General features: G+C 39.2%; 1 protein-coding gene across 8 annotated transcripts in view; it reads right to left on the bottom strand.

Moving 5' to 3' along the window:
• Positions 1-2,496: 2,496 nt before the first annotated feature.
• METAP1D (methionyl aminopeptidase type 1D, mitochondrial) overlaps positions 2,497-23,697 on the bottom strand; it is a 91,596-nt gene continuing 70,395 nt past the window's right edge. For 3 of the 8 annotated variants that reach the window (XM_003907610.4, XM_017946659.3, XM_009182445.4), the window contains exons 2-10: positions 22,097-22,254; positions 19,922-20,071; positions 18,021-18,169; positions 17,460-17,502; positions 12,196-12,359; positions 5,392-5,489; positions 4,015-4,062; positions 3,071-3,149; positions 2,497-2,953 (exon numbers count right to left, since the gene is read on the bottom strand). In XM_003907610.4, coding sequence (XP_003907659.1) covers positions 2,875-2,953; positions 3,071-3,149; positions 4,015-4,062; positions 5,392-5,489; positions 12,196-12,359; positions 17,460-17,502; positions 18,021-18,169; positions 19,922-20,071; positions 22,097-22,254 — 968 coding nt within the window. In that variant the 3' untranslated portion in view covers positions 2,497-2,874. Of the gene's footprint in view, positions 2,954-3,070; positions 3,150-4,014; positions 4,063-5,391; positions 5,490-12,195; positions 12,360-17,459; positions 17,503-18,020; positions 18,170-19,921; positions 20,072-21,132; positions 21,610-22,096; positions 22,255-22,355; positions 22,413-23,697 lie in introns of those variants that run through there. The other 5 variants (XM_021923711.2, XM_017946661.2, XM_017946660.2 and 2 more) reach the window with 5 other exon arrangements.

The following is a 23,697-nucleotide window of genomic DNA, read 5'->3' as shown; positions in this document are numbered from 1 at the left end:
TTGGGACCGGGGAAAGTGGAATTGGTAATTCCGGGAGCTCAGAGCAAGGCGTGAGGAAACCCGACGGCCGGGCTGCCTAGGGACAGTGTATTCCAGAGACTTGCAAGGAGGGGGGAAGGGGAGAGACGGCCGCACTTCGCGACAGTCTCTTGGGTGCTCTGTGTCCACAGCTGGAGAGGGATCAAAGACTTTTGCGGCAGCACAGGGGACCTGGTTGCCTTCTTGGAACAAAAGTCCGGCATGCGCCCCTCGGCATACTGTTTCAGAGCCTTGTTTAATTTAGAAGCGGATTGTGTGTGAGCAAGAGATGGCTACACTCCGGAATTATTTCTTAGCCCAGAAAAGCAGGTTTAGGGAGGAGCACTGAGCAGGGGCCCTCTCATGCCGAGCCGCTGGCAGTAGCTGGTTTCTCAATGTGGGATCTTAGCCGCACTTTGTGAGCTTGGAGTGGATCCCTCCCACTCTCTACTGCTAAGGTGACATCTGTTCTGAATGCCGGTTTGCTTAAATTGTTGCCTGCCCTCACTCTGAGAGAAAACAAAACCCTCCCATTTGTCCTGAGGGTCCCGGATTCCTCACGGAACCTACTGGAGTCACCTCAGAACCAGGAGGTCCTGGTGGTGTTAGCCACAGCCACTCTTGGCTGGAATCCCAGTGGCTCTGGGTGAGGTTTTGGGCCAGTTCAGCTGGAAGAGGGACAAGAAGGCGTGGACGAGGTATTTTTAAATCTACTTCCTAATCTCAACTTCAAAGCATGTTAAAAGGGAGTTCTTTATGGAGCTGCTGAGTGTTGGTACACACATACACACACACATATACACACACACACACTTTAGGTTAGTCCCTTTAACAAATGGAATTATAAACTTGTCCCATAAATACCTCCACCTCAAAATAATTGCTGCACAAGCAGCGTGTTACCTCAGTGGTTGGTAAAGTCCTGTGGTCCTAATGAAAGTATCCTTGGGGAACCTCGGAGTAAACTGCTTTGCAGATAAGATACAATACTAATGGTTGCAATCTGATTGCCTTAGGAGAAAACTGAAGTCATTCTCCAGCAAACATCTCCCAAGGCCAGCTGAACCCGCTTGCTCTTTAGGGAATTCAGATCTTTGGGGGGTGGGGGGTGGGCAGTAGCATCAGCCTGTGGGCCTCTGCTTGGCCAACTTCTGACCACATAAAAAGTTTTTCTATGGACCTTGTAAATCGTCAGCCACTCCCTGGTCTTTTCCAGTTCTCAGACTCACTAGAATCAGAAACACCTCTATCCAAAAATCTAAAACCCTGGACACAAAGAAGCTGAGCTGGAGGGGTTGAGGGACAACGGGGAGAACCCTGTGTTAGGTAAAAGCTGGAACTCATCACTTTTCCGAGCCCGCTGGTCCTCAGTTTCCCGTATTATGAGTGTTACAAAGATGAGCTGGCTCTTAGTCCTGGCCGAGGAGACCACCCGTCCTGGCAACTACAGGTGCCATTTCCTTGCCGCTTCCGAAAGCCCAAGCTATTTTTAAGGGATGTCAGCTTTACAAAACCCGCTTCAGTAGAAACCAGAGTTAGCACAACCATTAACTGCTTGAAAACCCTCATTGGACTTGTTCCTAAAATCATAACCGGAGGCAGACGGCTTCCTTCGTGGACTGCCAGAGGCCCGGCCCCTCCCTACCCTTGAGTTCAGGTGTGGAACTGGTACTGGAGAGCAAGCGCAAGGGAAAGGAGGGTGCTCCGGGGAGGAATGGCCCTTGGCACACACAGCGTGGGTCCTTGGATTCCTGCTCCTGAAGCGGGATGGAGCTGCCTGCCGAACTGGAGTTCAACTCGCAAGCTTCAGTCCCAGCCAAGTAGGCCCTTGCTCTCAAATGCGCCGGTATCTCCTCTCTCTGGGACCCTCTCAGTTTCCAGAACAGCTGACCTTTGCGGCTCCTGCAGCGTGCGAGCGCAGGTCCCGATGCGAAGTGGGCCAGTGTGGGGAGGGGTCATTTTAGAGACCAGACCGCCCACTAACCAGTCACTGTACACAACTGGGCGAGTGGGGCCCAAGCTCGAATTCCTAGTGCAGCAAACAGTCTAGCGTGCGTGCGTGTGGGGTGGTTGGGGGCAGGGCCTCAAACTTCACCTCTGGGATGGCCTTGGAGGGCTGGATGTGGGCAGGGGAGGAAGAGCAGCAGTGGTCCAGGAAAGTCGCGTTTCTGGATTGACAGAAACCCGAAGAATGGCCAGGCCCAGAGTCCACTGCCAAGGACATGTTTGTAATCAATGCCTCTGTTCGCAGGCTAATCTTTCATCGCAAAGCCGCGATGGAGGGGAAAGATACGGAAGGGCTGGAGTTGGGGACTGGCTTCCGCGAGCATCCTTGGGGCCGGCCAATGTGGGATACACAAGAGGGAAAAACGGATTTTTAAAAATCCCAGTCAACAGGTTGGGGTTTTTCGGCAGACGTGCAAAATTCAGACACAAAGATCACTGTAACTGTCAGAGAGGTAAGGACCTCAGACACAATGGATTTAAGAGGTTTTTTACTGGAACAGTCAGGACAAGGGAAAGAGAAAACCGTGCTTCTCTTGGAATCTCTCGTCTTCCAGACGAAGGGGTTTCCTCCAGTCCCCTCCAGATGCGTTGACCGCGCTGGGAAACCGAGTCCAGGGCCAGGATTTGTTTTTCCATAGCCGCACAACCCCGGCAGGGCTTCAGATCCGAGTTCCCAGTTGCCCTCCAGTCCCCCCCCACCCCCCGCCCGGGTTTTTCCAAGATGCTATTAGGTGCCACGTAGGTTACCGCATGACCGGTCATTCCTCTGTTTCTTCTAAAAGTTCTCTAGCCAGATTTCAGCAATTTATTTAAAAAGGCACCCGGTCACCGCGACCTTCGGGCGGCTCCTCAGGCCTCATGGGGCAGTTTGGTCAGGATCTGTGCGCCCCTCGACGTGATGAGAACCGTGTGCTCGAACTGGGCCGACCTGTAACACAGCACCCAGCCATCAGAACGCGCACGCAAGCTCCGGCCGGGCGGCAAGAGCGCCGTCGGACCAAGCTTCCCTTCCCATACAATTTAAAAGCAACGGGGCAGAAAGCACCTTTGATTGTCTAGGGAGACTACAGTCCATGCATCCTCCAGGACTTTAAATTCAGGGGATCCCTCCGTGATGATTGGCTCTGTAAGAGGAAAAATATTTACTGCAGTGACCTCATCAGATTCTTGTTAAACATTGTTTCGGGCTGATTATTAAAAAATAGAAGTTTCTCCTCCCTCCCCTCAAGTGCTTCCCCCACAGGCTCATGTTGTCATCTTGCAAGGGTTGATAATTGATGTTGCTTACATAGTATACTACAAACTAAACAGTAGGAAGAGGAAACACTATGCCATTCAAAATGTATGAAGTTGCCTAGTTCGTAATTTTTTAGAGAAAGAAGGGCATTTTAATCAAGCCTTAATTAGGACCCCGTGGATAATAACCACCCAAACACCAGTCCCTCTTATAAATACGATTTTTTTTAAAAAATTTCAATTTTAAAACCATGCTCAAAATATTCATTCATCAGCAAATAACAAATTTCTTATTTCACTCTAATTGCTTCTCTATTAAGTCCCACAGTCAGAAATATGATGCCTTTACGGCCCTAGGTGACTGGAATTTGGTGGTGATACCAATCACAGGATCAGCCAGGAACGGGCCACCAGAGAGCACATGCCACTTGCTGACAGGGAGCAAGGGACATAATCGCGCCTAGTTACTGGGTGTTAATGAAAAAACAAAACAAAACAAAACAAAAAACCCAACACCACATTATGCTGGTAACAGGATTAGAGGTTGGATGGCTGCCTTCTCCTAAATGTGTCGGTAAGTATCTGATTTAGGAAGATGGGGCTTGAGGATATTATTTAATCAGATTTCCAGTGCATCTGAATTATTTCATTACGCTGATTGGCTTTATTAGTCCTTCACCGGACTGCCGGGCCTAGGCCAGTGGCAGCAGCTTCCACCAGGAGCTACGCACTTGGAAGAGGAGCTTCATTTACCTATAGTGAATGCCATGCCCTCCTCCATGGGTAGATCATTGTCATTTGCTGCAAAACAAAAAACATCAGAGGGGGTGTGAGAATAGGAAATGGGGAGGACAGGAAAAAACCAGATTACAGGGGTCAGGCCCATTGAAAAACTTGGTCGTTTTATTTCTCTTCTTTTAGAGAAGGAAGGGTAGAGATTTCTGGAGTCCTGGATAGTGACCAGAAGTTAAACATGGGGCTACTGGGCCTGAGTCTTTGCATTATCTGTGCTCTGGGTCAAGACTCCCCCAGAAGAGTTTTCCAAGGCCTGGCAGGGGCAGACTGGGTGTTTCAGACACATGTCAGGCTTCCTCTCCCCCTCTCTCTGTCCCCCAGGCTACTAGGTCTCCCAGCCTACTGGGTCCTGGGTCTCACCCACACCCCTCCCTCAAAGAGAAAGAAGTCCTGGGGAATGTTGCAAAGGACGGCAACCTCCTTTGGTGCAGGTTGTGGGGAGCAGGGGCCTGACTTCAAATAGTTTCACTCCAGACATTGGCACCAGGTAAGGCACAAGGCTGACAAGCTCTTTCTGCACTCTCACCTGAACTTCTTCTGAGCTGCCTAGGTGGGGGCTCTTTGGTCCAAAGAGGGTTCAGACCTGCTGGGTGTCCAGCGATCCTCCAGGGCATGAGTCCCAAAGAGTAGTCCTTCTATGGACCAACCAAGTCCATAGGGGCACAGGTCAATGCCCCAGGACCAACTTTCCTTTGGTCCCTGTCCAGGTGTGGACCTGCCTTGAGGGTGCTCCACTGAGCTGCCTCCTACCTCAACCCAAATCCTCCCACCCCTGCGGGCCCACACCTGTCTTCTCACTATAGGGTGCACACCCAGGCAGTGAAAAACAGGAGATTCTGGGGAAGGAAGACAAGGGTGGGCATAATCTAGAAATCTCTAAAGAGTACATGCTGCTAAATACATCAGCTGTCAACGCTGTGTAGGATGTAATGAAGTTTAACCACAACAGTCAGCAGCTAGAAAAGGGGGTAGAAAAAGAAAAACAGAAAACAGTCATATGTGCATGCTGCTGGGACACTGATGCAGTGGCGTTTTGTTTTCAGTAACTCTTTCTAAACAAATATCCCTTGTGCCTTCCAGCCATACACCCTTCAGGAGAAGACAGAAAACAAAATAAACCTTATTTTGGGATTGAAACAGCTGGGCTCTAATCCAGTAACACAGTAATGTCCCGGTTAAAATTAAGCAGACTCCCCTCCCCTGCCCACCGCACACAAACACACACACAAACACAAGGTTGATAATGCAGATTCAAAGTCAGAGTAAGAGTTCAGGGGCAAAGCTGCCACATCCTGATCTCTGATCAACAAACAGCTTCCAAATGAACTTTCTTACCATGATGCCAAATTTCTGGATGTCCATGAAAGTAAGATCCTATTCCATGTCCCACAAAATGTGGACAGACTTGCAAACCATTCTGATTAGTTATGTGGCTTTAAAAGTGACCAAAAAATATTTAATTAAATTAGGTAAGTTTTTCAGGCATACTAAGATAAAACAAAGTCACGTTAAAATATTCTCTGAAAAAGAAAAAGTCAGTAATATTTAAAGTCAGATAATAATATTCATATATTTTCATTATGCTGTAATAATTTTAATTTTTGCTGTTGCTTGCAACCACTCTCTTTGGATATACGAAGAAAGAAGGTACATATCTATCTAACACAGTCGTTTGAGTCATTTACCTTTGTATAGCATTCAAACAAAGCCACTTTTAGACAACAAATGAGTATGTATACACACATAGTGATTGCCATACATAACCAGGATACATGTGCATATAATGCAGGTCATAAAAACCTGCCTGGTTTTTTTGAGATTTCACAAAAAGACTATATATTACTCCTGATTGGGGAACCAAAAATAAAACAAATTACAATACAGAAATATGACTTACTATGGTTCCCTTTTTCTGCTCTATTTCAAAGCGTTATGCATTTTACCAACAGGCACACTCACATGAAAAGCTCAATCTACTTTGTCAGTATTCTTGAAACACTCCAAAACTGTGAGATCATTTGAGAGTTCCATTCAAGACCTGCACCATTAACAAAATTCATAAAGAATGCTTTTTGATCACTAGGATGCTTAAGATAAGCTAGTATTGTGATTCCCAATTCTTAGTGCTTCATTAGTTACTTCATTACATGTATGTAATGAAGTACATTGCATGCACTACATTAGTTACAAGCAAATGTTTTACGTTCCATCTGAAACCAAGCACAGAATCCAACTCTAAAATCTTTATCTACAAGATTGAAAAGTAGTCCTTGAAATCAGCTGAACATGTTTATTTTGGGGAGCATCAGACAAACAAGAACATATATACTATTAAGAACTTATATTTTCAGGTGGACAAAGGGCACAATACCCCTAACCCTAACAATAGATTGGGATTTACAGGACTACTATTTCAATTATTAACAGAACTAAGTTTCTAGATCTCAAACTAGAGTCTCAAACTGACTCTTAGTTTAACATGAACCCAAAGGCTTTCAGCCAGCATCTTTATGGTCATTCATGTCTATATGTTTTTTTAAATAATTTTAACCATCCCCAGACTTGTAAGATAGCTTCACTTAGACCAGGATATCACTATAACCAGCAGATGGGCAACCTCTTATTCAGATTTAATTTTGATGTAACTGTTAGTGCAGAAATAGGTAAGCAATGCATATGTTGAGGACAGGAATGGTAAGTCAAGGTTTTTATCTCTTATGTTGTACTTTATGGTTATTTCTGTGGATCTTTGGTGGGCAAGTAATTCTATTTGGTGTTTCCCAAGTTGTTTTTATTTGTGCCATACAGTTTGTGAATAAAAACTGAGGATGAAGAGTGAATACAGGTGGAAGAAAGATGATTAAATAGGACATAATAATCTAGATTTTTTTATATAAGCAGTTTCTACCAAAACCTATAAATTATGTTAGTTCAATCCCAACAAACCTCAATGATTCTAAGAACATTCAATATAAACTATTCTATTTTCTCTTCTTAAAAAAAAATCTAGGTTTTTTTTTTAAAGGATCCGGCTGATTGGCAGGCATCACGGCTACATCTTAAATGTGTGTTACAATGGCAATCTTCATTTTAATTTCCGATGAGAGGAGAGGAAGAAAGCCCACTCTGAAAAAACACTTGGGGTCCCTCCCCCCATCATACCTCTCGTTCCTCTGCATAAAAGAAGCTGTGCAATTACTAGGTGGCTAAAGATATCTGAGAGCATTCTCTTATAACAATTTACTCCCTGGGTCCTGCTGGAACTTCTGGCTCCAGGAGTATCATAGAATCTATGTGTCATGGATGCAAAGGTTAGAGGATTTCACAGCCAGGTGGAAAGAGGAAAAGAACAGGCCAAATTTCCCCTGGTTGCCTGCTTGAGTACATCTTAATGCCTGACTCCCAGGAGCTGAGTATACATTCCTGTTTGCTTTACAGAGTATTTTCCTTTTGGATTGGTAGATGGTTTTTAGTACTTACTGGAACTAAGTCAGATAGAATCTCATTAATATTCCTAATTAGTGTTTAGAAGCATTCCCTTTCTATTATTTTGGAATAAATGGGGAGCACAAGATTATTTACCTCATTGTAGGGTTTAAATCCAAATTCACAGAGATAACCCAAGTGACCAGTAGTAGCAAATTTCACTCCTCTAATATGAAAGAAAGTACTGGTAACCCTTACTGTGGCATGGGAAGTTGGAGTGTGTCTGCACCCCTTGACTGGCATGCTGGGGAAAATGGAAACAGCAGGGCAGGCAGAAGCACCCAAGTACTCCCAAACACCAGTCACCACAGGCCATGACCCTTTTCTGTGCACAAGAGTTTTTTTGCCCTGAACATTTCACGGATAAAATCTGTCTTCGCTCTGCTGAAACCTACTGAAAAGAACTCTCCTGGTGTTAGCTCTTCTGATTTTCTCTAATTAAAAATCCTTTAAGACAGTATGATATCTACTCATGAGCCCAAGCACACTGATGATTTGAGGCCTTTTTTATGGAATATTTGGAGAGGGAGAGGAGGATATATAAAGGTTGTTTATGAACTTACTTTCCTATTATACTATCTTATTACAATTTGCGGTGCAGTTACAGTTTATACATGAAAAAGATATCTCTTGCAAGGAATTTCATCTTGTGACCATTTTCTTCAGTTTAATTCCTTTTCATGAGGCAGTTATACTCAATTTAAATGTCATCTGGGTAAATTAAATTTTTTTAATACTTTTCAACTACTTTTTTTGACTAAAAATACATTCCCCAAGAGGGCAGAGGAGTACTATGTTTAAGTACAGGCTCTTATAAAGAAATAAAAATGCACATGAAAATAGATTATTGCCAATTTTACATTAATCCTATAAACAGCACTAATCTCCAAATAGTCACATCTCTAATAAATGATCTCAAATGGCACGCTATTTCATGTTATGAAATTTTTCTTTACTGTTTCTAGATATTTATTTTAGGCAGTACTTATGAATGAAGGAATGCACAAATCCAGGGATTCCTTCTAATGAAAAGGAATGTTTAAGTACAATTAGTAATATTTTTGAAAGCCAACAACTGTTTTCCAAAAAAGTAGTACATTTTTTTTTGTTTCAAACTAGATCACAAATTACTGTATTTTTCTTACAATAGTGCTGAACTTTTATTTGAGGTTTTCTGTTTCTGAAAAGCAGACATGATGGATTGAAATAAAAGATAATTTATTGCAATGCTTACTTTCATGTGCAGAGAGAAGCAGTATAATTGTAATTTACAGTAGCTGTCAAGAAAAATCCATCACAGATGACATTAAAATGACTTATTTTGCCTGAGCCACTTATTGTTTAAATGTGTGTAATCTAATAGAAAGAGATTATTTTTTAAAAATCTGCTTCATATTGTTCCAAATTAATATCAAAACATATAGTTATGAATTAAACATTAAAAACCATTTATTGATACTTTCATCATGACATTTATAAGTTTAAATTATTTTTGATTGAACTGTCACATATTTATGATGCATGAATCTACACATTCACAATATACTCATATGTACAGATTGTATAATCTAGAGATAATTATAAAAATACAGATTTAGAAATATTTTAAAGCAAATGGAGGTTCAGTGAGTCTAAGAACACTATGACCTAAAGATTACTAGGCATTCCTCACACAGCAAAAGGGCCCAGAGAGAATTCTTTCCATTAAAACATTGTAGCTGATACTTCTTCAGAGACATTATCTTCTTTAGGTTTCAGAGGAGAATTCCAAAATTTCCTGTAAAGATCTCAAGGTTTTTGATAACATAATACTAATACAAGTTGTTTGTTCTTTTCCTAGTGTATCAGTAGAGATAGGCTATGCAAAAGATGGTGAATATCTTAAAATAAACAAGACCGAGTTGAAAGATGTTTGTAAACCTTTGGTCTATAATGATTTCAAGTACTTTTGGCTTAAAGGTAAATATGGTTTATTTACTTATTCCCCTAAGATTTTGCCAGAATAAGAAAAGGCAAGATAATAGGTGTCCAGAAACACTGCTTTAACACATCAGAACAAACATTTGTTAGAATCGGGGCCAGTTTCCTTTCTAGTGGCAGACATAAACCATCTAAATAATGAAATGTATTAGGGTACAAGTAAAAAGTTCATTGTCTGTTATTTTCCACATAGTTTTTTTAAGTGCAGTTGTTGGGACTGATCTGGTTTTCAAAAAAGCTTGTACATGCAAATTCATAGTCTGTGAAAACTGACCTTGTATCCAGATAGCTAAAATCCAATGTCACTTTCAATTCTACTCTTCTTCTTCTTCTTCTTCTATTTTTTTTTTTTATGTAGCTAGAATTAATGTAGTGAATATGTAATGAAATGCATTATCCTGCATGGAGATTTATCAGATTTTCCAACTGAATGCTATGCTTTGCTAGTACTAGCTGGAGTTCACCTGCATGTTGGTGTGGCGTGTGGCTCTTTTTTGTAAAGAGTTAAGTCGTACACAAAAAAAGGGAACAAAGGTCAGCACCCAGCCGCCACTTGAATGTGAGATTTTTCTTTTTATTCCCCTTGATGTATACTAGGCTCTGTGTTATTAGTCTTAATGATGGAAAATTGTAGTGTTGATACAAATCTTTTTTTCAAAGTAGTAGGCGGGAGCTCCATTTGTTAGTAAGTTTTTTTTGTGACTAAAAGCCATGGACAGTACATTTATGTAGCAGTAAAAGGCCTAGATGCTCTTTCCATAGCAGAGCTAATTATTCCTACTGTGACCTTACTGATCTAGCCTGTTCCTAGTACATCTCATCTGCACGCCTGTTCCTCTGTGTAGATGGTGTCAGAGAATATGAAAAACCCTATAATGAAACCATTTTCATGATGGAGAAAGGCTACTGGAGTTGCACTTGCTACAAAGAGGCTCAATTATATGAGTAATTGTGATAATTTTCTACATTCATAGCCTTCAATGGGGAAAAAAGAATGAGAGCCACAAAGGAAAATTACTTTAACAAGAAAGTACAGAGAGTAAAAATGGAAGAAGAGACAAAAAGGGGAAAAAATAACCAGAAAAAAAGTTTAAAAAATAGATCTGGAGGGAGGAATAGCGAGACAGGGAGAACAACAGAAATGCTCAAAAGCCCATGTGCAGCTGTGTTGCACAATTAAATTGAATTTTTTTTTCTGCAGTTGATGAATGTGACTACTGCAAATGTGCCTCTGTAGTTAGCTATCATTTGTTGTTCCGTGACAGGAAAAGGATAATTACCTCTCAGAGAGAATCAAAGGCTGACATGCCCTTTAGACACAGCCATGAATGCAGAGCTCGATAGAATGCTTGAATAAGAATCTAGTGTTCTCTGCCCCCTTCTACTGAAGAATAAATTTTGTTAAAATGCAAGAGCACCACCAGTAAATTTGTTGAACCCTAGGTGTTCAAAAATATGAGGTGCATCTATCGACTCATCCCATTTGCAAAAATAAAACTGCATTTTGAATTCATTTCTATTATATTCATGGACAGTAAGATAGTGAGATATGCATTAAATTTCTTTTCCCAGTAGGGGTCTGATTCAACATTTCCTATGAAAGAACAGAGAGACACTATCCTTTTTTCCCAGGCTAGTTAGCCTATAATTTAAAACTGTCAAAAACACAATTTTGTTCAAAGTCTTCAATAAAAGCTTCTCAGATATAACCCAAAGAGATTTTACTAAAGTTTGATTCAGACACTGTTACAATATTTTTAAAGCCATAAATACATTTAACTGATATTTTACTGGCTTTTTTCTTAAAGTATTTGAAGGCTTACGAAGAAAAAAAGGCAGCATCTTTTCAAGGTGACTAAGCCTTCCATCCTTTAGACAAATGGGAAGTATTCAATGGTTCATATTAATGAGAACAGTACTTTAAACGATGCTGATGTGATCATCTTTAACAGAATGCATTACTTTAAAATGAAAACATATATTCGGCATGTCTACCTCAAAACAGTTACGGGGGAAAAAAAGACCTAAAAGTAGGTAACAGATTACAAAGAAAAGTCTTAAATTCAGAAAATACACATACACATACACTCAAAAAGTAAGGATAGAATACTCTGTGAAAAATAAACAATGGTTTACAGGAAAAATGAACCAGACAAAAAAAAGAACAGATCACCCTTTCAGGCTATTTGTTAATCTGCCAATTTGAAAGGTAAGGCTTGCTTGAACTAACACTTTATTATCTTCATACCATAGGAATACATTTCACTTCATTCCTTTATAAAATTTAGTTTTTCTCCTGTCTTATTAAAAACCCCAGGGTTGAGATGCTCATCCCCTTCTTAGGTACTCCCTTCCATATTTGGTGTGATTTTGAATAAAGGGAAACTATAGACCAGTACATCAAGCTAAAACAAAAGCAGCCATGTAACTATTGCTTACTCCTTCTCTAAGTTTCTTTGCTGACCCTGGTATAATTCACTTTTATAAAACCTTTTTTTTTGTTTTTTTTTTTTCAACTCAGGGAACAATATTGCAGCCTGGCAGTTCACATACTGATATCAGACTGAAATGATGGCTCTGAATCATAAAACATGTCATCAACTTTATACCAAGCCACCAATAACCTCTGTACCATTTGCCAACCCTCCCTTTACTTGTCAATGTAAGGCTTACCTGATTGTGTTTCCAATTACAGAGAAGGGAGCCCCTGCTCTGCAAGCTGCAATTGCTTCATCTCTACACCTCCTGGCAACCTCCACTAACTTTTTACCACATTCGTCCACATTGCCCACCAAAAATGTTTCAGAGGTGTCTCCATGGTAGCCATTGTAATAGACCTAAACATAAGCAGAAATTTAAAAATATGTCCTTGTTTAAAAATCTACTATCCTAAAGTATACATTGTATTCATTTATGTATTTAGTAGACTCATGTGTTTTACTCTTCCAGAATTATTCATTTGCCTATCAAAAAAAGAAGAAATAGATATATTGAAACTTGCAGAAACTTAAAAGATGAAGCCATGCAATTATATTGCAAAATTTAAAAACAAATGTGTTAACTAGTATGGTTATTTCAGCGTTATGATGAGCAATACTACTGTAATATTTTGATTCCTCACTTTATTTCTGGGAAGACAAAATTACATAAGCAAAAATTAGTGGCCAAAGACCTTGATCTACAATTACCACAGTAGGTTTAGAGAACTAAGGAGTATTTAACATAGTGAAAAGTTTCTTCCAGGTCATGAAGACTTACTTGATCTTGTATTTACCAGTTCTACATTTGAAGTGATATATAATGACAAGAAGAAGTAGATAGACATGTTTGTATTATAACAGACAAATAGGATAATTCAGTTCTAAGAACAGAAGTGGTTCCATATAGGAATAAAATGTGTTACGGAAAAATCCTATGTCTGGAAGTGAAATCTTTTTTTTTTTTTTTTTTGAGACGGAGTTTCGCTCTGTCTCCCAGGCTGGAGTGCAGTGGCGCGATCTCAGCTCACTGCAAGCTCCGCCTCCCGGGTTCACGCCATTCTCCTGCCTCAGCCTCCAGAGTAGCTGGGACTACAGGTGCCCGCCACCACGCCCGGCTAATTTTTTGTATTTTTAATAGAAACGGGGTTTCACCGTGGTCTCGATCTCCTGACCTCGTGATCTGCCCGCCTTGGCCTCTCAAAGTGCTGGGATTACAGGTGTGAGCCACCACGCCCGGCCAAGAAGTGAAATCTGAATCAAATGTTCCAGATGGCCAAATGTTCACAGAAAGCACTATCTATGGATATCTAAAGAATTAGAATATAATAAAACAGGCTTAAAAGCACTTTTACAGAAAGGATAATTTTATCATTCTTCAGTGATTCAGAAGCCAAGTAGGATCTTGAAAGATACCAGATTCATTATAAATCAATGATAACCAAGCACTATAGTAAATATAAAAGGCAGAAGCGACTGTTTGGATACTGATCCTTTGATGTAGCATGGAATTTGCTACTTTGCATAAATTTCTCCTATCTAATTACTTTTGACATTTCTCTTGCTCATAAGGTAGAATGTAGAAACTATTATAAAAAAGATGTTTATCTGAGCTTTCAGTCTGTTGTGATACTGAATTAATGTCTTAAATCGTATACTACTCAGCATTTCTTAAAAAAAATGCTCTCATACTGTGTGAAGGAAGCAAGAAAGGTCTTTATTAGATCTTCAGTTTATAATTCAGGAAACTGAGGCACAGATAAGTAACTTCTTTAAGGTTGGTGGCTAATACACAGGTAGATTCAGGTTAATATGATGGATTATTGGCTTCTAAAAGAGGGTTTTCTCTACTATATCAAATTATCTTAATTACCTTGCAACAGAATAGTGTTTTATACATTTACTCCCATTTACAGTCCTTTGCAATCCAGGAAAGCATAAGTTTTCATTTTATACACTTGGCAGTATTTCACTTTGCTTCATAAGTTTTACAATTTTGAAATAGTTTGAATGTTAATAATGAAACTATTAAAAGTCTTTAGGAAACTTAGAAAAGGAATAGAGTATTCTCTTTGGACACATTGGAAACAGTAGGGAAGAGTATGCTGATTTCATTCAAAAATTCAAAATTTTATATTCTTGTATTTCATTCAAATACAAGAATGCTATTTCAAAATACAAAATACTATTTCATTCAAAATACAAGAGGCCAGGCGTGTGGCTCACGCCTGTAATCCCAGCACTTTGGGAGGCCAAGGTGGGTGGATCACGAGGTCAGGAGATGGAGACCATCCTGGCTAACACAGTGAAACCCCGTCTCTACTAAAAAAAAAAAAAAAAAAAAAAAATAGCCGGGCATGGTGGTGTGCACCTGTAGTCCCAGCTACTCGGGAGGCTGAGGCAGGAGAATGGCGTGAACCCGGGAGGCAGTGCTTGCAGTGAGCAGAGATTGCACCACTGCACTCCAGTCTAGGTGACAGAGCGAGACTCTATCTAAAAAAAAAAAAAATACAAGAATATAAATTTTGCTAATATAGGTGTAGTCAAGAAGATGTATAAATGAATGTTTGTATAACTGTTTCTTAAGTAAAAATGTACTATTTTAAAAAATCTTTATTCATCTTTTCGTATTACTTTTTGCTAGCTTTGAAAATGATTACTTGAGCCTGGGTGCAGTAGCTCATGCCTGCAATCCTTTGGGAGGCTGAGATGAGAGGATTGTGTAAGACCAGGAGTTTAAAAACCAGCTTGGGAAACATAGTGAAACCCCATCTCTACAAAATTAAAAAATTAACCAGGTGTGGTGGCACACGCCTGTAGTTCTAGCTAAGGTAGAAGGATCACTTGAGCCCAGGAGTTCAAGGTTACAGTAAGCCTTGATGGCACCACTGCACTGCATCCTGAGTGACAGAGCAAGACCCTATCTCTGAAAAAGAAAAAAAAGGAAAGAAAGAAAAAGAAAAAGAAAGGGAGGGAGGGAGGTGGAGGCGGGCGGATCACTTGAGGTCAGGAGTTCAAGACCAGCCTGGAACAACATGGTAAAACCCTGCCTCTACTTAAAATACAAAAATTAGCTGGGTGTGGTGGCGCGTACCTGTAGTCTCAGTTACTGGGGAGGCTGAGGCAGGAGAATCACTTGAACCCTTAAGGTGGAGTTTGCAGTGAGCTGAGATCCTACCACTGCACTCCAGCCTGAGCAACAGAGGGAAACTCCGTCTCAAAAAAAAAAAAAAAAAAAAAAAGACTACTTGAAAGATTCACTATATACAGAAATACAATACTTTTGAAAGTCTGTGGTAGTCATCTACAATTTCTATTTATACCCACAAACTAGTCTTGTCTTGTACTTCGTTTGTTTATTTATTTATTTTTTGAGACAGAGTCTCACTCTGTCACCCAGGCTGGAGTGCAGGGGCGTGATCTCAGCTCACTGCAACCTCTGCTTCCCAGGTTCAAGCAATTCTCCTGCCTCAGCCTCCTAAGTAGCTGGGATTACAGGCTCCTGCCCCCAAGCCGGGCTAATTTTTATATTTTTAGTATTTTTAGTAGAGATGGGGTTTCGCCATGTTGGCCAGGCTGGTCTTGAACTCCTGACCTCAGGTGATCCACCCGCCTTGGCCTCTCAAAGTGCTGGGATTTCGGGCATGAGCCACTGTGCCTGGTCCTTGTACTTCATTTATTTAACAAATATTTACTGAGCAACTACTATGGACATTACATTGTCTTTAAGAAAAACATTTTTCAATTTTAAAGGGGGGAAGGAAATCTATTTTCTTGTGATGTATACTAGACGTAAATAATTCTAAAATGCAATGAGTATTTTCTGATAGAAATATAGGATCTGATAATGGAGTCCTTCACTTAATAAAATATTTTATAAGAAATGTAATTTGTTAAGATACGGACCTATATGTTTCCTAGATTCCTTCACATTTCTAGACACTTGGAAGTATTTCACTTTGCTTTATAAGTTTTACAATTGTGAAATAATTTGAATGTTAGATACAAAACTGTTTATTAAGTATTCAGGAAACTTAGAAAAGGAATAGAGTATTTTCTTTAGATACACTGGAAACAGTAGGGAAGAGCAGCTGACTTCATTCAAAACATTAAAATGGTAACATTTCATGATAGGGTGACTAGATGAGATAATAGATGTAAAACCCTAAAATCAGGTACAATCCAAAATAAAAGTGTCTTATGAAAAGCACTTTATTTTAGGTATGCTTCATAAAATACCTCCTTCTGCATGATTCTAAGTTGGAAAGATACCAACAGGATGTATGTGGTGCAAGTGTTCAAGCATTTTAAGTACGACAAAATGATACAGGAAATAGTATCAGCAATAAAAGAATCGTTGGCTATCTCCTCATATGACTGATATGAAGAAAAAAGGTTGAGTTAACTTAACTAAAAATCAGACTGAATTCCACCATTGGATTCCTATTTTTATCTCATTCCCACTCCTACCTAAGTTTCATGGTCTATTTACTATTCTTAAAAACACTTCCTTATTAATAGAAACTGTATTCCTTGAATGTTGTCATTTCAACTAGTTCTCCTAAGATGTTTAAATTTTGTTTATTTATTTAAAATATATTTGTTAATCATTAGATGTACAGAATTTATTTATAATCTACATAATCCAAAGGTATCATTACAAAATTCTTTAATAAATAGAAATGTAAAAGTACACATAATCCAAGTCTGAGAATGGTAAAAGGCTAAGAAAATGAGAAAAAGTTACATCTTGTACAATTTGAAGTCCCTATGTTAAATTACTTAGGCTTGTTACTTAAAAGAAAGGCTATTAACCATTTGGTGAAAACTTAAGTTCAGACAAAAAGCCCTCTGCTTACTTTGAGCGCAAGGCTCTCTATACCAGAAATGGAACTCGACGTTACCTTCAGGGATTTTAATAAATCTAGGGAACACTGCTAGCAAAAGAGTTGCTGTCCAAATAGACTGACATACACAGGCCAATGTAGCCCCTAATGACAGAGTAAGATAATGACAGGCCCCACTCAAAATCAGCAGGAAGAGGAAGATCAATCTTGGCAGAGTGAAGGAAAAATGCTGGCTTTCTTCGTGTTAGCTCATCTCATACATATCTAGCTTCAGCAGCTGCCCAGTGCTGTGGTGCTCTGCGTTAACTACACAGTGGATCAATAACAATTACACCTTCTCAAAAACATGACACATAGCAGGATTGGGTTGACATTTCACTTAGGCCAACATTGATCTCAGTGCATCTGATTGCAGCCCTAAATTCAAGTCAGGCCTGGGTTTACTTGGAATAAACACAGAGTTAAAGACAAAAAAGGAAACCAGCTGCTTGCGTCTGGGTCTAGAAGTAAACAGCACTTCCACTGGTGCAGTTCACATTTTCAATCCACTCTTCCTGTTGCTACCAGCAATTCTGAAGTTGATCAAAGACGATTTTTTATATGATTTACTCACTGTGACATCAATGTTGATAATATCTCCATCCTGAAGAGGTCGACTAAAACGTAAACAGAAAAAAAAAAATGGTGATAGACAGATCTCAATAAAAGGAAAATAAAAATAAATACTTAATGACTACTATTACAAACCCAATGAGTCGCAATGATAATTTGGAGTGAAGGAGGAATACACGGGATAACTAAATCTAATCTTTAACTTATTTCAAAAGATGCACTTAATCTGTTACCTTAATTTTGCCAAGAACCGAAACGAGAGTTGATAAGAAAAATTTGCCACATTTGGATTTTTACCACTTATATGATTAAAATATAAGAAGTAAAAGACATATGTAATGCACAACTCCCATCTAGATTACGCACTGCTTTAACACACATTAAATGGTGGTATTGTGTCCATTTAGAAGTAAAATACTTTAAAATTTCTGTTTTATCATAATCAATTTCAGAAGTTTACTGGTGGGTTTCAATTGAATGATAGTGTCTTTCAACATATGTTACAGATCTTAGCTTTATGTTTTAGTTTCCAAAGAACAATATGTTATTAAGAAATGAATACCTGTCAGGAATACCATGACAGAGCACGTTGTTTACAGAGGTACAAACAGATTTTGGAAAACCTCCATAGCCTAGAGGTGAGGGATAGGCATTATGACTGATGATTTCCCGATGAACAAGAGCATCTATCTCTTCAGTTGTCATGTCAACCTAAAATGTTAAATAAAGAAATTGTGCAGCAACAATTGAAGACATTTCTTGTATTTATCAACTATGCTATAGCAACAGCACTTCCATGTGAGACTGTATAAATTTACTGTGATAAACTTATGGTACAACAATTGAATTAATTATGATTAGTGTTACAATTCTCAACTGTGCCTCGTGGACAATCATTTGGGCATGTGATGGTGTTATGGACCATTAGGAAATAGAAATGTTAAGCCCTATGATCCTCTAAATCATTTGTGAGTCACTAAATGACATAACTCCCTTTTGGCCTGAGGATTTCAAAATTATGTTCTTCAGTAATTCCTTCCTCTTTCTCAATGGTTGGTGCCCTGGGCTACCCAGCGCATATGAATAAATGCTCAAAAGGTTCATCAGTTGAACCTTGAAAAACTTGAAAAGTAGGTCAACCCACATCTTTTTATCTCAATAAAACATTACAGGGGTTTTGCAGCAATGGCATAGAGATTATGGTTGATATTTAAAAGAGTGAGTCTAATACATTTTGTAGAGACTTGATTTTAAGTAATCTTGATTTCTTTCATGTCTAAATAAATAAATGTATTTCTAAAAATATTTTTTCCTTACTAAAGGTATTCCAAACGAAATTGCTCCCAAACTAAAAGAAAACTGAAATTGAGTTTTATAAGTATATGAAGACTATTTCCATAAACTCCATGAACATAAATAAAATTCTAAAACAAAAATAAAATCTTTTATTAAAAATTAACCATTTCTTCAGTAATTTTCTTCATTATTTTATATATACATTATGTTTAGTCGTGTTGTAAGTTTGGTACACAGAAGATACTGTGAGTGATTTTATCTTTGAATCTCACTTCCTAAATTCTACCCACCTTTTGGCAGAAAATAGGCTCACATTTTTCTTTTATAATCCTTATATAGAATGGTGCTTCAGATTATTATGAAAGAACTAAATGAAAGAACTAAATCTTTTTTTTTTTTTTTTTTTTTTGAGATGGAGTCTCACTCTGTTGCCCAGACTGGAGTACAGCAGCATGATCTCGGCTCACTGCAACCTCAACCTCCTGGGTTCAAGTGATTCTCCTGCCTCAGCCTCCCAAGTAGCTGGGACTACAGGTGCTCGCCACCATGCTTGGCTAATTTTTGTATTTTTAGTAGAGGTGGGGTTTCACCATGTTGGCCAGGCTGGTCTCGAACTCCTGACCTCAAATGACCCACACACCTCGGCCTCCCAAAGTGCTGGGATCACAGGTGTGAGCCACTGTGTCTGGCCTGAAAGAACTAAATCTTGTAATAGGAAGTTGTATATAATTGCATTGCTATATTACCTACAGCCTTTTGTATGTGACCTGATCTTTCTTTGCAGGGCAAATGCAAGAAAATAGGAGACAAAGGACAAGGTAGAGCAAATCTTCAGGCACACAGAAATAATGTGGGGAGTACAAGCTGAAACTACAGGCAGGAGTAGGGGGCAAAAATCAAAGCTGTCTGCCATTGATCAACTTGGATAGGGTGACTGAGACCAAAGTATCTCTAGAATTCTGCTAGTTAAAATTGAATTTGGGTTTTAAATTACTTCTTGAATAAACACATAAAATAATAAAATTCCTTTTCCCCATCCCAAGGCTTCACTTATTTTTTTTTAAAACAAATTAGATGTGTACAAAAGAAGAGTTAAGGATAAGGAAAAAAAAGAGGAGTGTTTGTTGCCCCTTATGTAAGTCATCCTGAGGCTTGGTGAGACGCCACCTTTAAACTCTTCCCAGCCAAGAGGAGGACGTGGCGGGCCAGCTGACAAGCCTGATGAAGCCCTTGGATCTGATCTTCATTCTTAACTTCTATGCTGTCTCCCCAGTCTGGTACAATGCCTGTCGTCACATAGTCTGGCTTCTTTATGTGCTTGAGGAAAAAGGATTGAAAACGAAGATCAGAACCCAGCGCACGACAATGGGATCATTTTTTCAGACACAGCCTACTGCTTCATGGAGCTCTGCCCTTCCTGCCGGAGCACCGACCTCCGAAGCCAGCACAACAGACCCTCCAGGCTGCCCCTAGTTCCTTCCCCTGCCCTTTTGAACTTAACATTGCCTGTTAGTGCTGCCTCTGGATGGTCTGTTAACCTTACCATGCTTTGAGTCAAACTGGACTGAAGCAGACTTCTGGTCAAAACAAACAGTAGTTTTCTCTTTTTCCTCCTCCCAACCCGGTTAGAAGCATATTCACCATTGATGAAAAATAGCACCAAGCTTCCAATTCACCAAATGGTTAATTAAGAGCACTTTCGTCTTCTTAACACAAAAATATAATTTATGCAAAAGATAGCTCCCAACACCCTCTCCAAATGAATATATGTAAAAAGGCTGACTGTCAAGTTCCCTAAAGCCTATTACATATACACTTTTCTTACATGTTGTAACCATACTCAACACTGAGAGGCTAGAATAAAATGAAACAAGTTTTATTCTTCAAGTACATAAAAATTACCTAAAACATTTCCCACAAAAAGCCACCCCAAAACTCAAGACATGCAACCCTGATCACTTTTGCAGACCATTCTCCACCATGGGCAGTATTCAGAAAATAAATGCCATCTTACACACAGAGCTTCTTTCAGTCCCAAGGTTTTGCACAGCTCTTTACAAACTATTTATAGTTTATAATGCATTACAAACTATAAGCACTGTTGGACAGTCAACAGTAAGGCTCCACAGCAGTTTGGGACAGGAATCTGAGGGAGATAACACTATTCAATTGAAACACCACAGCAGCTCTGGAAGGGCTGAGGTTAGGGCTCTCCTCTTTGTGAAGCCTGTCCTGCAGGAGTTACGGCTCTTCATTTACTCCCTTGTTCAGATGGGTTTTCTGATACAGGTAACACTACTGCCTGGTTTGCCACAGCCGAGCTCCGGAGGAACATCTACTCTCCCACAGCTATACCACGAATGCCCACAAATGCTCACCAGGTCTCCCCCACAGAGCGTGTGTCTTGTCTCCACTCTGCTCTGTGATCTGGCAAGGTTATCACTTGCAGGCAGAAGGGCTGTTGGGTTGTCACGCTGAAATTGACTGAAATGGCTAAAACAATGCAATTCACCTCACCAGAGATTTATCTTTTCTTCTAAGGAAAAAAAGTGTCAATTTTGTGACTAATACCAAATTCTCACTCTCACTGTGACAGGCCAGGGAATACATCCTGGTGGCCTTTCTGTGTCATTGGCCTTTGCCATAAAAGTGGGCCACTCATCTTCAGAAGTGTAACGTACTAAATGTGGGCTCACTGTAAAAAAAAATTCATAAAAGGGAGAAAGCAGATGATTTTTGTGACCAATCTATATTTCTTTAGCTATTCTCCTTCTTCCTAAAGGGCTTGCTCGCACATTCTCTTTATATTACATTTTGAAAAATGGATAGATTGCCTTTCCACAGAACTGTAATCTCTGGAAAAAAAAAAAAAAAGACTGCTCTGAGACATATTTTATTTAATTTAGTCTAAAAGACGATTCAAAGACACCAGCATCAATAACAAGGAAAGTATAAGAATAGGCTTAAAAAAGCTAGTGTGCTAGTTTTAAGTTATCTCTTTTGAATCATCACGATTTTATAATTTTTTTTTCTCTAAAACAGAAAACTATGCACATATAGTTTTATCTTCGTGTTAGAAATTTAATATAGAAAATTTCACATTAGAACTTTTAATTCTAAATACACTAAGCAATTGAAAGCTTAGAGCTTTATTTTAAAAAATTAATGCTATAGAACTGTAGGATATTAAAACTTCTCAAATCACAGTTTTAGATCACAAACCTAGTTTGAAAATTAAAACCCAAATGGCTCAGAAATCAAAGGTGCAAAAATATTTGATCGCTTCTGCAGTCAACTTTTATCTTGGCTGGAAAAAGCAGCAGATAATAGGCAATACAGTACCTTAGGAACCGGATGAGCTGAAGAAACTGCAGCCGGCAAAACTATACTGTGTGAAATATCTCTTTGTCTCTGAAAAAAGAAATTTCTTCTTTGTTGACGGCTTGACTGCTTGTGTAAGTAGATATGATTGAGTGGTGAAGAGAAAATTCTATGAGAACCTGTGAGCAGAAATAGACATATTCTAAGTAAAAAACCAACCTAACACAGTGCTCCACTTTAAGATGTTGTGGCGTTGTCTATTAAATCATTATTCTAATACCTTATTGACTGAAAAAGGAAAAGCCCCAAATAGAAAGGAAAGCAGTGGAATTCTGAGTTCTAGTACAATAGTAACAGTGTATTTATTAGCTAATACTATGTTTACATAAATGCGTGACAATGGTAAACGGGAAACAGACATATAGAAACATCTGCTAAGCACCAGGGCTGTAAAAAGAACAATTTCTGCTGTGATACCTTATGTGACAATGTCCAAGACGACCCTAGATTCAGGGTACTGTTTTGATGGCTTTATACTCTGTAAAGCCGTTTTCCTTTCAAGAATCACAGACAAATTGCCAGCTGCACTTTTTGCCCTCCATAGGATTACTACTCTGTGTTAAGTTCACGTGCAGTGAGGCATTATACTGAAATTCATTGTGATGAATGTTCAAGTCAGATAAAGACTAAATAGCAAAAATGTAAGTATAACACTGAAAGAAAATGAATATAGGGTTCAAAATACTCACAACAGGAATTTAGAAATATCTATCAAAATTTTAAATGCACATATCCTTTGACTCAGCAGTTCATCTCCTAGGACTTTATCCTGCAGACACTATGCAATGATGGATGTATGAAGATGTATTGTCCTTGCAGCATTATTTGTGGTAGAAAGAAGTGGGAAACAACTCAAATGTTTCCAAATAGGAAATACCAGTAGGGGACTGATTAAATATATTATGGTATATTTACAGAAAATTCTGGAGCTATTAAAAAGAATAGGCTAAATCATCATCTCTATGTGTTGATACGGAAAGAGGTCACAATACACTGTTAGGAAAAAAGTGAATGCTTAACAAATACATATATAAAACCCATTAATGTAAAAGGAGCTTATACATTTATATAAGCTTGCACATGCCCATACAATTTCTGGAAATTAATATTCATAAACAGTAGCTCTTTCTGTGGCATGTGGTTGGGGCTAGAGGTAGAGAGGAAGACTTTTTTTTTTTTTTCTTTGAGACAGGGTCTTGCTCTGTCACCCAGGCTAAAGCACAGTGGTGTGATCATGGTTCACTGCAGTCTTGGATTCTCAGGCTCAAGGAATCCTCCCACTTCATCCTCTTGAGTAGCTGGAACCACAGGCACATGCTACCACGCCTGGCTAATTTTTGTATTTTTTGTAGAGACAGGGTCTTGCTGTGTGGCCCAGGCTGGTTTTAAACTCCTGGGCTCAAGCGATCCTCCCACCTCGGCCTCCCAAAGTGTTGAGGTTACAGGCGTGAGCTACTGCATCCAGCCAGGAGGACATTTTGATTCATTTTATTTCATTACTTTCATATTTAGAACAATCTTTTTTTGTTTGTTTGTTTGCTTGTTTTTTGGTTTTTTTTGAG

Source organism: Papio anubis, chromosome 10 (genome assembly GCF_008728515.1).
Source record: "Papio anubis isolate 15944 chromosome 10, Panubis1.0, whole genome shotgun sequence".
Classification (NCBI taxonomy): domain Eukaryota; kingdom Metazoa; phylum Chordata; class Mammalia; order Primates; family Cercopithecidae; genus Papio; species Papio anubis.
Note: the sequence above shows the minus strand (reverse complement) of the source record. Positions and strands in the feature narration are given on the sequence as shown.